The sequence below is a fragment of the Phragmites australis genome, chromosome 3, assembly GCF_958298935.1.
Source record: "Phragmites australis chromosome 3, lpPhrAust1.1, whole genome shotgun sequence".
NCBI classification, from domain to species: domain Eukaryota; kingdom Viridiplantae; phylum Streptophyta; class Magnoliopsida; order Poales; family Poaceae; genus Phragmites; species Phragmites australis.
In genome coordinates, this window is record NC_084923.1 from 49737356 (window position 1) to 49750779 (window position 13424).

Here is a 13424-nt window from a genome sequence, read left to right on the forward strand (position 1 = left end):
AAGGAAACAACAGATTACCCTCATCTTAGTTGGAGAACATGATTCGTCTCTATCTTTTGGATTCCAACATTTTTAAGTCAGTATTAAATAGCATATCTAAATTTGATGACGCACCAGACCAGATACGTACTACTGCTAGTAAAATGGATCTTTATAGGAAGGACTAGTTTGAGGTAGCATCATGCATCCATACCAGACCCCTGTTGCTAACAATAAAAAAGGTACTATAATTATACTATGCAACAATGTTAGGTACCCCATGCCACGTGTATAAACTAAAATTTTCTACGAAACTGGACTCTGTATATTCCCGTCTGAAGACGACTGCTGGTAAACAGGTCAACATGTAAGACTTCACTTCCAGCGGCTGAACAGCAGCAGCAGTAAACGGTGCGTTTGCTTGTCTGAATCTTCCTCCATCTAGTTTAGTGGATACGTTTAATTTTAAATGAAAATATGTTTAGTTATTTATATTAATTGTTTCAGTTTGTTTTGATGATATAAATATAGACTTCATCCTTATGTAGGATCGTAGTCTGTCTCAGTAGATGTAGTATCTGCATCGATTTGTATATACGAATCTAATTATTAATATCATAAAATTATTTTTATATAAGTAACTCATCTCAGATTCAATCAGATCAAATAAAAACTCAATCCAATCTATTAAAACAAATACAACTAACTAAATAATATTTTTTAACAAATATAACTACCCTCAATCTAATATAACTACCCTCAACTGCTATGCAGCTCTACCGAACTTAGCAAATGTACGGGACGTTATCCGGTAATCAAACACACCCTACGCTCCGGTTACTACTACACAGTTTACAGTCTACAGTTTGCTATCCCTGACCATGTCGGAACCGAACAGCCAAAGCAAAGCGCCATCACCACGATGGCATCCGAGTTAAGGACGGGGCTGGAGTGACCAGTGACCACCATACTGCCCACCGCATTCAGCAGCAGCAGCGGCAGGGAAGGAGGGGAAGGAAGCAAGCAACGAGCCGACGACGAAGCAGCAGCGAGAATCAAACGCCATAATGGTCAAACATGACTAGTACCTTTTCTTCCTCCCTTCCCTTCAATTCCTCCTGGTCCTCTCGCCGCAACCTCGTCTCGTCTTCCTCCTGCTGCTCTCTTATTGGCCGCATCTCTCTCTCTCTCTCTCTCTCTCTCTCTCTCTCTCTCTCTCTCTCTCCTGTTGTTGAGCGCAGCGATTCTTGCTACGAATCCAGGTATAGAGGGCGGAGGCGGCGCCCTGAGGCGTAAAGGAGACGCCTTTTGCAGCCGTTCTTGGAGCCTTCTCCGACGAAATGGCCGTAAGTTCTTGCTCTGGACTGCTCCCCAACTTGCTGCTGTTTCCGAGGTAGCTCGTGTTTGGATCGGGTTAGCTTGCTTGCTTGCTTGTAGGATAAAAGGTTCGTTTTGGGCGTTGCTTCGTGCTCGCGTGTGGGATTTCTTGGAATTGCCCTCGGTTGGCAGAAGAGCTTCGTCGTTTTCCTCTTCTCCTTGCATGCCCAGTGCTAGTTTTGCCTAGGTTGTCTTGTTTAGCTTCGTAGTGGGGAGACAGATTGCATATCTGCGGAACCAATTTCTTTTTGCCTTCTTTGGGGCTATTTTTCTTGGCCCAAGAAATTTACTAATTTGAAATCAAATTAGTTGAGTTGTTTCTTTACTCAGTTATTAATTAGTCCTTTCAGTTACCAAGATCCAGTTCAAACATGTGGTTTTGTTGTGTCATGAGTGTTGCTATAAGCATACGTACATGTCTACGTTGCAGGGCTGATTCGTTAAGGAGGATTGAAGTTACAACGTAGGGAGATAGTAGTGAAAAATGATATCACCTTTGTGAATGTGGGATATGATATAGACATATAGTTTGTATACTACCCGTGTGTATGGAACTTGCCAGGCTCTTGGACACCTCCATCTAAGTAGTTCTTTTAGACAAAGTAGGTTTCCATTTAATTGTGTTAACCATGACCAAATGTTGGAAGTTATTAATACTTTATCTTATGCATTTCAACATTCTGTTCCTGGACACCACCTAATATGATAGGTGTTACTTTATTTGGCCAACCACACAATCTAATAAGAATTTATACCAGCATCAAGGAGTTCCTAAATTTGGAAACTGGAAGGATGACGGCGATCACCTTTACACACAGTATTTTGAAAATGCTCGGAAGGGTAAATCACCGGGGAGGTCTGTTAGTCAAAATGACCATAATGGAGATCCGGAAGCGCTCTCAAAGGATCCACCATCAGTTAAAGCCTCTCCTCTGAGGACTGGATCAGATCCAGCAGTGCGGAAGCTCAAGGATGAAAGACGTGCATATCAAGAAGATGATCTTCGTCGGCACGAGGCCACTGCTCGAAAACCGCCTAATCATAGATACAGTGATCATACCAACCATGACAGTGCAGTGAGAAAAACTAGCATGGAACATTCACCCATTCATCCTCGTCACCAAGCAAGAATTGTGAACAAAGGTGGGGTTTCATCTCCTCCTTGGGAACGGAGGGGTTCATCAGAAGGAAACCGGGGGGCTGCTCCAACCACGCCTGGAAGGTCCCAGATGAGATCAAGCGGCCGTGGAGATGAAACGGTATAGTCTTAACTTGTGAAGTGCAATATAAGAAAATTGTGCGTTTGTTAAATTGACTATGGACAGAAGTGAAACAAACTGTAATTGTATTTTAAGTATTGCTTGCTGTATAATTTCTGAAGCAATGTACTGTTATTTTTTGCACATACAGCCTGATAGAGGATCAGCTGTGCCCAAGTTTGGAGAATGGGATGAGAAAGATCCATCTACAGGTGAAGGTTTCACAGGCATATTTGACAAAGTGAGGGCGGAGAAGCAGTCTGGTTCCGGCAATGCTCCTGTCATCACCGGTGATACAGGTTATAAACAATCTAATCAAGGCCGCAAATATGAATCCTCAGTGAGTCCATTTGAAACTTGGTTGTTGTGCTATTGTTTTATACTATTTTTTATCAAATGTGCAGAGTAAAGTTTTCATAGTGCATGTGCTTAATATATCTTTGAGTTCTCTTGTGTTTTGATTTTCTTGTGAAATTGATTGCCACTTCATGCCAACATCTTTGGCCATTATGGAGCAACATAGTGGCCATAATACAACTGCTTAGTGCAATTTTACTGGTTTGATGGATCACTGCACCATGCTTAGTTCTGCTATAATTGAAACTCCACTAAACTCTAGCTAGAGCTGATAATGCAACTACATTCCTGACCACACCTAAAAAAAACCCTAAATATCTGACCAAAATCATAACAACTGATTAGATATGATCCTAGCAATGCTACCTTTGGTTATGGGCAAACGCTTATTACTGTAGTAATCAGTGTTCACCTTATTGCATTTTGTTCTTCTTTAGCTCAAACTAATGCCTAATAATCGTGTGCAATGTAGTCTACAAGTATGGTCACACCCGCACCATTGCACGGCAATATATTTTGTTAGGATTGTTTATAAGGGATCTAGTCAAGATAGTTGCTTATGGTAGCTTTCAAACTTTTGTCTATGTTGAATGTAACCCACTTCTTACTAGCCATTACTTACATAATCCTATTTAACTCACTGTGCTGCTTCCTTGCAGGGTTGCTCATGCTTCAGTTGGTTCAAGAACTGATATCCATCCCCTGTCCTTGAGAATCACATAAACCTGTGTCGATTGTTTTGTCATTGTAAAATAAGAGAGCCCTACTATGTTGCCCTTGTTGTAATATTGTTTGGTAGCAAGACGTGCCAGAACACGACTTTGCAAACTTGAGCTTCACTAATTTGAGCTGTTTTTGTAACTTGTGGTCCGTTTGTCCCCCATTGAATCCCGCAATCTCGTCTCATTGCTACTAGATTAATATTTTTTGGAATTCAATTATGGATTCTAGCTGCACTCAAAGTGTGTACGTAGGTAGGGTTATGCACAAAGGATCTTTGTTATGACTTATGAACGGATGAGAAGGGGCTGGGCCTGGGCGTTTTATGTTCACTGTTTTTTCGTATGATACGGCTGGGGTTATGTGTTTCATTTTGCATTTTTTTTCTAAATTTCGGATATGTAACCGTGGCTACCTTTCTTAGTAGACGTTTCACACTCAATTGACGGGAAAGATCTGAATGAATTGTGCGGCACTGGGTATATCTTGAGCAATACATGATCAATGAATAGCGCATACGGGTCACGGAACCATTTCCCAACAGAATGTATTTCGATGAAATCAGATTTTGATACACATTCTCAAATCTTGGACTATCCCTGTAAAATCCGGAGGCAACTGAGACGATACATCGACGGTAATCAAAATGAACAGCGCCAAATGCACCTATGCATGTTGAGGGACCTACGGGAAATATTTCTATACACTGACAACGTTCTTTACATCAAAACTGAATGTTTTCTTGTTTGTCTTTTGGGGCAACACACTGCCATAGAGCTCTGTAGGAATCAATTTCTCTTGCATCTATTCCTATCGCGCGGAGATTCCGTGCATACTCCTGCAAAATAAAACGAGTAAAAGAACATGTCACGAGCGATGTAGAGCATTAGATACAACTTCATGCATTTATATCATACTTAACAGCATCAAACGACTTTGCCTGATATCTATTTCAATTCTTGTAAGCACGAGACGTTGCATATCATGCATAGGAGTACAAGGAGAATATCTTACAGCCAATGCATAGCATGTCATCTTTTTTTTCCTTTAAAAAAATGTCATCTTTTTTAGCACAAGGGTAAAAGTAAAGCTAGCAAACCTGAATATCAAGAAATAGCTGCATACAGATCTTGTCTGTATCAGATATGGCGTTATCTGAGGCATCAGTACTGGCCCCTACTCGTCTTTGTGCACCCTGGCGCAGCCTTTGCAATGAAGACTCGGTTTTCCTTGCCTTCATATTGAAAGAAATTGATCTAAGTAACAGGTACATAGAAACGAATCCACAGAGGCAGCTAGGCATTCCTTACTTACCACATTGACAACTTCGGAGACCAAATCATAGTAAATTGCAGTGATCTTGTCCGTAGATCCATGGCGCAACTTAGTTTTATCATCTTCTGATAAATAATGGATACGCTCCCCATCAAGAAACACCTACAGGAACAGAGAAAAAAATCTCTGCATAAAAATGGCAATTAAACGTATAGACCTGATATAAGAATTTGAATGATTTTGACACCACCATTGGATATAAACGAAATGTGCAATTACAGAACATCACTAGTCATGCAATATGACCTATTTGATTATCGACAACTTTAAGCTAAACTACTATAGCTTGACAACAGAATGCATGTACTCAAGCACATAAACCTCCAGCTATCCACTCCGGAACTTCGAATATTAACAAGAAAACAACACTCAAACCAGATACAAGAATGCCTAAAGAGAGAGAGGGAAAAAAAAAGAGCATCTCTGTTGTAAGAGTTCAGAAATATTTCACTTCCCTCAGTTAATGACAGGCTTTAAGAGGCAGGACCTCAATTTCAAATATATTTGTTCCCTTGGGTGAACATACTTTCAGTTCAGCTTTGGTGCTTCAATTTAGATGCATATAAATAGCAAAACAAGAACGGTAAAATGAGAAGTTCATTAACCTTTAGTGGATGTAAAATCCCAGATACATATGGAGAATGCCTCGCTGGAAGTTTATTGGTCATCCTATAGGTCGCTGTAATGCCCTTCAGGTGCTTCAGGTCCTACAATCAATCCAAAAGAAAGTTGGACAATCAAAGAACAAAATGAACACAGCTTAAAATTGTTGTGTTAAAATAATTTACAAGTAAATATTTCATGCTAAAGCTCAAGACATGTATGTTTGCTGCTACGTTATGTCTAGCCTGGGATCTTTTCTAGCAAAATAACAAGAGCCCAAAACCATTGTGTAATCTAGTTTGGGAGAAGTGAGGAACTGCAGATAAACTAAGGACATGCTGATAGCCTTTTTGCTGACGGTGGTCTACTCACCTCATTAGACCTTTTAAGTATGACTCCAATCATGACATTCATAATGGCAGGCAACAGTTCCTTTAAAGGTTCAACAGCTTGCAGTATACTTTGTTTCACAAGATTAAGTACTTCAATGGGGCATGATGCTAGCAACTGATTTACATGTCCAATGATGTTGCCTGATTCTGAAAGCTCACCAATTACAGCATGTACATCATGCATTATCTGTAAATAAATGAACAAATACAATTAAATACAAAAATAAAGTAGGTCCAAGAGCCATATTCTAATATGTGCTAGAATGTAACAATAACTGTGAGAGCTAGAAGCCAAAACATAGGAAAGGTGCACAAAAATAAGTAACACTGACTAGCCTCAATTCCTCCAACCTGACAAACAATCATAAATCACAAGAAAATAAGAACCGAACAGCCCTCTCCAGTTCTATCAGAAAAAACTTAGTCATGCCCTTCCGTTGCCTCATACTTGCCACAAACTGGGCTAACAACTACATGATTTTTTCCCCTAAGGTGACCCCAGCGCGTGTGAGTGTGGTTAAAAGCGAAATTAATGATCTTTGCACTGAGTTCTTGAGCACTTAAAGCTTACAGTGGAACTAATTAATCATCTTAAGGCCAACTTAAGTCCAAAAACTTGAAAAGAACACTTCTTGTACAGAGAGACACAATCAGGGGCGGATCTACAGGCTGGAACTCCAATGGGAGAAGAGGTGGAGGAGGAAGAAGTGAGCCTCCCCTACCCACCGGCTCTTTGTCCGCCACTGGACACACAATAATGCCAATAATTATTGTAGATGTGACTTACATATATGAAATCCTCAGCAGGTACAGGTAGTGCCCATTCAGCGTCTGCAAGTGAACTTGAGCTCCCATCAGAATCTTTATGTGCAGACAGACCAGAAGAAAGCCATGTGGTATACCTTGTTGTACAAGAACATAGAAAATAGGTCAACTTCCATATATGAAATGGTGGAGACGTAAGGACAAATATACCCTTCGCAATATTTATACCTTGAAATAAGTTGCAAAGACAAACGGAGGAATTTATCGGAGTGCGAGAAAACAAGAACCTCATCACTCCAACAGGACTGCAAACTTTCTAAGAGCTTAATACTCTGCTTCAACAACAACGCTTTCGGCTTCCCTTGATTCTCTTGCATTCCAACAGGGCTAATTGTGGCCGTAAGAGCAGAATCAAGGCCACCAGCAATTTCCTGAAACCTTGTGAGGTGAACAGGTCCTAATTTAGTTAAAATACAGTGCTGAATTCTAAGCACACCTCACGACATAATAGTTGTACGTATTTATGCTTACCTTAATGAAAAGTATACACCAACATTCCATTGTCGTATGAAATCTGTGTAAGCAGGCTCTGAGCGGAACTTTGTTACAGCAGACTTGGAGGAACAGTAACCTAAAGAATGAAAAGGGATACACTGCAGTGAAGTTCCATTCCCAACATCACTGGCAGTAGAATCTAGTGCAGGATGTATATCTTGGTGCTCGAGACATCACTTTCTCAGTTAAGGAACAACCCGATCTCAGTCACTCTCTTCTCAGTCAAATATGATGGTCATTCCATTAATAGTACCAGATAGATAACCCAACATGTTTTGGAATATAATGGTATATTTTGCAAACATATTCATAGCAGAAACAAATAATCAAATGGAAACATTAGAATACCTTCAAGAAAATCAAGGAATCCTAAGCTTGCTTTGTAGTTTTTCAGGAACTCTTTAGGTTTTCCAGGAGAAAAGGCCCCAGGTTTGCCTTTCTGGATCGCAGAAAGGACTTCTTTGAGTATTGAATTCGCCAGAAAATCAAAAACATGCAGTCCAGAGTTTGCTGCAAATCGATATAAGAACAAGGAATCTTAGATGACACATGAATCTAAGTCTATCTGTAGCATTTGTGCTTCAACTTATGACACATGAAAATTTTCAGTGGAATCAAAAGTTACCTGATGAAGATATTTCCAAAATAAATTTGCAATCCTTTTCTACACATTGCTTTATCTTCTGGTAATCATCTTCCAGTTCATCAGACGATACCCCAGCAACTGCTTTTGCATAGTTTTGAGGGACAATTTTTTGAATCAATGGGGACACCACCGTTATGCGGAAAAGATCTTCAGCTGAAGATGTATTGTCAATAGCAGCATAAGCACGCAAACAGTTGTATATTACTCTTGCATCACGATGTTCTAGACCATCCACAAAGCAACGCTCCAAGCTACCATCAAGTAGTTTTGTGGCACCTTGGACCCTCTTGTCCATGTTCACAATGAAAGGAAGGTTCTGTACTGCCATAATGTGACACAATAAGAATCATAAACATAAGTTGCAACAAAATTAACATATGAACTGGTTTATATAATCTAATGAAACCAACCAATATAAAACTGAAATTTCGGTTGTCTGGCTTAAGATTATCAAACAAAACTTTAAAAGAATGAAAGAAGTAGAAAATAGAGAGTTAACTACAAAATACACTTAGCCAAACAAATTTCTTGTGCCATAATCCAAATCTTATTTTGCATTGCACTTTAAGGTTATAAAAAATGAGTTTCAGTGATGACACAAAAAAACCAAGCATATGGTGTGAACTAGACATATTTATTTCACAGTGAGCACCCATCTCCTTAAGATTTTTCTCAGCAACAGAAGCAAAGAAAATGTACTTTCAGGTTAAAAGTATACGCTGACACAAACCTGTGCATGACTGATGTAGAATTTAAGTCGGTTCATCTCGCTGGCTATTCTTTCTAAGAGAATGCTTTGAGTTTCTCTGACACCTGTCCCAGCCTCCGCATTTGGTGCTCCAGGGTCATTGCTTGGGTAGCCCTTATCAACTAAATGCACTTCAACATTTGACGAATCAGATGGAGCGGTTGGCAATTCCTTGATCAATTTCTCAACCTGGATAAGAAAAGAAACATTTAAAAATAATAACACGACATGGCCCAAAGCTCTACCTACAAGTACATATTATGAGAACACACAATGTCAAACATATACGATACTTGCTTTAATGATAGCCTTCTGTTAGGCAAATATATCAGTTAACTGGTCAGAGTAACTTCTAGAACAGAAAACTAATTTTGGCATTATATATATATATAGAAACGTCTAAACTCACATTAAAAAAAATAGTCTGCAATGACATAAGGATAGGTCACAGGTTCCATTCACAATGCAAGCAGCCAGGTTATCATATTCATAATATCTCTAATACCTACTAATTGGCGTGGCTAATTGCAGCACCCCTAAAGTAGTTTCCTGATATAGAGTATAGCTAAAACTACAGATTTTCACATAGTTGAGGAAATAGGGCAACCAAATGTCCACGATGGACACTGAAACCCCAAAATTGGAAATTCAAACGTCGAGAGATCGTACATCTACTCGGATCTACGAATGTTGAGGAAACATTTATAGTAACAATTACAGGACTGAGCTACATTGAACGAATAAGAGGCCGGGAGCAGCCTCAGACCGGACCTTGGAGACGACGTGAGAGGTGTCGAGAAGCAGCTCTAGAAGCTCGCGAGCGGCAGTGGCAGCCGCCCGCTGCTCGAGCCCCGCACGGAGCGCGGCCAGCGCAGCGGCTGCCGCGGCGCGGAACCCGGCGACCTTGTCCCTGAGCTCGGCCAGCGGCGCGCGCATTCGCGCCGCGGCCGCGTCGACGCCCTTGAGTCGCGCGCTGAGCCCGACGAAGTCGGCGTAGTCGCGGTTGATGAGGCCGACGAGTTCGGCGCGGAGCGCGGCGAGGTGGGCGCGGAGCTCGGCGGCGAGGCTCTCGAGGGGCACGTAGGTGCGGAGCTCGGCCACGTAGGCGTCCGGGTCGAAGTCAACGCGGAGGAAGGAGTCGGGCTTGAACCACGGCGGGTGCGCCTCGATTGGCTCGCCGAAGAGGTCCGTCGCCGGGGCCGGGGCCGGTTGCGGCGGCGCCACGGCGAGATCCGCCATGGCGTAGGGTTCAGATTTAACCCCCCGGGTGCGGCCACGGAGGAGGAATGGATCTGAAATCTGGATCTCCACTTCTGGATCTGCTCCAATCTGAATTCGTGGATCTGATGCAGAGCGCGCGGAGATTGATGGAGATCTAGCAGGAGCCGGTGCGAGGGAAGGAAGGGGAACAAGTCGGGTGAGGATTAACGACTCGACGGCGGTGGGCTCCTTTGGATGCCGGGCCGCATGCCCACATGACGCCGCGATTTAGCCCGCTTCGCTGGAGTCAACTGGGCCCGGCGGCGCCGAAAGGCCGCGACACGAGCCGGGCACCGAAGAATGGGACATGGCTCAAGGAGAGTTTTTTTATTTTTTTATTTTTTTTGTTAAAATTTAAATAAATAGATTCCTGTCGAAAATATTTGCAAAACTAGGCGTCCCCAGCTCTCTGAGAGGGCGGCTACGGGTGCTAACCGCCCCCTGAGAGGGCGGTAGGCCTAACCGCCCCCTCAGAGGGTGGCAAGAGGGGCTAACCGCCCCCTCAGGACGTCCTGAGAGGGCTGTCCTGAGGGGGCGGTTAGCCCCTAGCCGCCCTCTCATAGAGAGAGGGCGGTTAGGGGCATTTTTTTCCTCTAAAATTATTTTTTTTCTATTTTATCCTTAAAAATGTATTATTTTTGTAATTAAAGAAATAAAAAAGGAAGGGGTGTAAGGAAATTAAGAAATTAAATTTGGAGTAGGTTATGTAATAACGGGAGAAAAAAATCAGTAATTAGTAGTTGCAGCATTTTACGTGGGTATGGGGTGCGAACGAGGACAAACATAGTATTAAACACAGGGTGAAAATATTACAATACACTGTAACCGCAACGACACGATAAGGAAACAAATGTGGCATGTACGGTTCGCATTAAGACCTACTTATTAGTGCGTTGATTCTAATCATAACATGCCTTAGGGAGGGAAAGTATGTCGGGTTACATTAGGTACTCTCTACTGCGTGCATCTAGGATACTTTCCCTTTCGGAGGGCATCGGGACCTGCCGCCTTAGCACTGTAGGCTCTCTCCCGCTTCCTTTCCCACTCAGCCTCTCGAGCCTGAGCCACGGTACGGTCGTGCGCCGCCTTCCTCATGAGCTCTTCTTCCTCCCGCTTGAGGCGAAGTTCCTCTTACTGTTGCTCGTACTCCCGACGTGCGTACGCTTCCCTTCTCCACCTCATGTTCATGTCGACCCACAGCTTCTGTGAGTCATTTTGCTCATTGTCGAGCCACTGAATAAAATCACAGAGCGGTGGAGGGGACTGAACAAATGGAACAAGATGAGCAGTTAGTAAAAGAGAGTGCGTAATCGAAAGAGATGAGGCGGATATCTGTTACCGTACCGGTCGATAACTAGTTGTTGCATGACGAGGCTTGTCATACTCGTAGTTGGCACACATGAAGAAGCTCAATCCATAGGTGTATGAGATGTCCTGCGACTCGCGGAGCTTACAAAGGTCACCACAAAAGCACATTGGTGGTTTGAGACCTTCAGTTATGGTAGTCCCCCAATGTTTCTTTGGTGGGCTCGATGGAGCTGAGGAAGACATTGCACTTGAGAGATATGAGAAATGAGCGATACTTCACCGTAAGGAGGTTCGGCTATTTATAGTTGGGGGAGGCAGGAGCATTGGATTCGCTCTTGAAGAAAGGAGTGAGGGCATGGGCGTAGCTGGTGGGAGGAGCATCGGATTCCATCTTAAAGAATGGGAAAGTTTTGTCATTGCCCATGGTCAGAGATTCCATGTTTATTGGTACCTGTGTTGTCATTTACTAATTTGAAAAAGCTGGGTAGTGTTGTCACATCTTGTTTAAAATCTGCGGCAGGAGGCATGTGTTGTCAAGTTATGGTTAAAGTTTAGTGCTGTGGTCACTTCTTCATTTAACGTGTCTGAATATGAAATGCATTTACGAAATGCTAAGTCGACCATACAAAGTAAACGTGTCTTAATACATAGGAGTACATCACGAAGCGAATATGCATATGTTAGTTACAAAAAATGTAAAATGCTACTCATGCCTCCCTCGTTGCCATCGCCCGTGCGCCCCATCGTGGTCCCGATGCCGCTGGTTAACCCTCACGTGACCCCTGGAGTAGGTGAGGGGGTCGGGTGGGCCGATGTGTCTGGTAGGCCTAGTAGGGACCACCGGTGTCGAGGGCTCATCATGCGTGGGCTGTGTTCGAAGCGGTGCACTGGAAACCTGGACCGCTGAAGGACGTCGTAGTCAGGTGTGCCCCCGAAGAAGTCACGGACGATGTCGTATGCGGTGTCGGGGCCAGCCTCATCCTCCTGACTAGGGTAGGAGGACTGTGAAGGCTCGGCAGGCGTCCATGTGTACTGGCTGGAGGGGACTGTGAACAAATAATCACATTAGATACGAACAATATGGTATTGAAAGTAGTAGTAAAAATGTATAATTGTACCTGCGTGGTACGACGGTGCAGCAGAAGAAGGCCACGCTGATGTGCCGTAGTACGTTGCGGGCAGGGTAGGGAGTGGGGCCGCCGAAGACGGACGGCCTCGTCACTGAAGTAACATGAGCACAGTACTAACTTATTTTGCTGAAAGTATTAGAAATTAGGAAGAAGGGTTCCTGGAGTACCTGACTGTGGACGCACAGGGCTCGATCTGCGAGGGTGCGTCGAGACTTATGCAGACGGACCTAATGAATGTTTAATAACAATAAGTAAAGGATATTGGTCAATATTATTCAAAAGTAAAATTCGTACCATGTTGCTCGGACCCTCCAAGACGTGATAGAAGAGGTCGTGTGGGTGCCGACATTGAAGAACGTCGGTGCACGTCTGACGGCCGAGACGACTCAGCGTGTACAGCACTCGTCCTAGGAGGCGGCCCTGCTACATCTGTGGTAGATCGGCAGGAGGTGAGCTTCAAGGCGCGCGTCGTCTTGTCGAAAACCCATCTAATGAAGCTCGCAACATCCGACACACTTAGGTGATGCCCTTGCCGGACGTGGTCCATGGCAGCTGCTGCATCCCTATTTATGTCATAAATGATATATGTCTGCGGATACGAACAAAAGTGAACAATTAAAGTATACGGTTATGTGCATTCAATATGGAGTACGGACTTCAAAAAGTTACTTACTGCTAAAACGACGTCCTCGTCCCAATGCACCGGGTATGTCTCCGTTGTCGATACGATGTGGGCTCGGACATCCTCAGGGGTGTAGGTGACACAGGTCCGCGTACGTGGTACATACCACTGTAGGTACTCCCTGAAGTTCCCCTCGGTGTAGGGACGCGCCTCATCAACGATGTCATGTAGCGCTTGGGCCCATGTTGCCACGTAAGGGGCCAAGCGCTCCGCCCAGATGTTGCCAGCTGACTGGCCTTTCCGCGTGTACCCGCATTCAAACCACGGTAAATGTAAGTCAAACTGAAACGAAGCTTGCTCAAACTATA

The 13424-nt window shown here is 43.5% G+C and overlaps 2 protein-coding genes across 6 annotated transcripts; one reads left to right on the forward strand and one right to left on the reverse strand.

Annotated features, from left to right (window-relative positions):
* The first annotated feature begins 880 nt into the window (after positions 1-880).
* Positions 881-3835, forward strand: LOC133913774 (RPM1-interacting protein 4-like). 4 transcript variants are annotated; one of them, XM_062357033.1, is made up of 5 exons: positions 881-1063; positions 1242-1325; positions 2115-2615; positions 2767-2955; positions 3632-3835. In XM_062357033.1, the coding sequence occupies exons 2-5, from the start codon at positions 1320-1322 to the stop codon at positions 3662-3664; spliced, it is 729 nt and encodes a 242-aa protein (XP_062213017.1). In that variant the 5' UTR covers positions 881-1063; positions 1242-1319; the 3' UTR covers positions 3665-3835. The 4 variants fall into 4 exon arrangements, with proteins under 4 accessions (XP_062213017.1, XP_062213016.1, XP_062213018.1 ...); XM_062357032.1 differs by having other exon boundaries at positions 882-1049; XM_062357034.1 differs by lacking the exon at positions 881-1063 and having other exon boundaries at positions 1081-1325; positions 2767-2914.
* A 384-nt stretch (positions 3836-4219) lies between these two features.
* Positions 4220-10250, reverse strand: LOC133913776 (conserved oligomeric Golgi complex subunit 2-like). 2 transcript variants are annotated; one of them, XM_062357036.1, is made up of 12 exons: positions 9508-10239; positions 8719-8925; positions 7968-8304; positions 7691-7852; positions 7319-7418; positions 7016-7225; positions 6810-6924; positions 6003-6209; positions 5633-5734; positions 5007-5129; positions 4792-4926; positions 4220-4530 (listed from the first exon to the last, which is right to left on the reverse strand). In XM_062357036.1, the coding sequence occupies exons 1-12, from the start codon at positions 9973-9975 to the stop codon at positions 4417-4419; spliced, it is 2280 nt and encodes a 759-aa protein (XP_062213020.1). In that variant the 5' UTR covers positions 9976-10239; the 3' UTR covers positions 4220-4416. The 2 variants fall into 2 exon arrangements, with proteins under 2 accessions (XP_062213020.1, XP_062213021.1); XM_062357037.1 differs by lacking the exons at positions 4220-4530; positions 4792-4926 and having other exon boundaries at positions 5104-5153; positions 9508-10250.
* Between the last annotated feature and the right edge of the window lie 3174 nt (positions 10251-13424).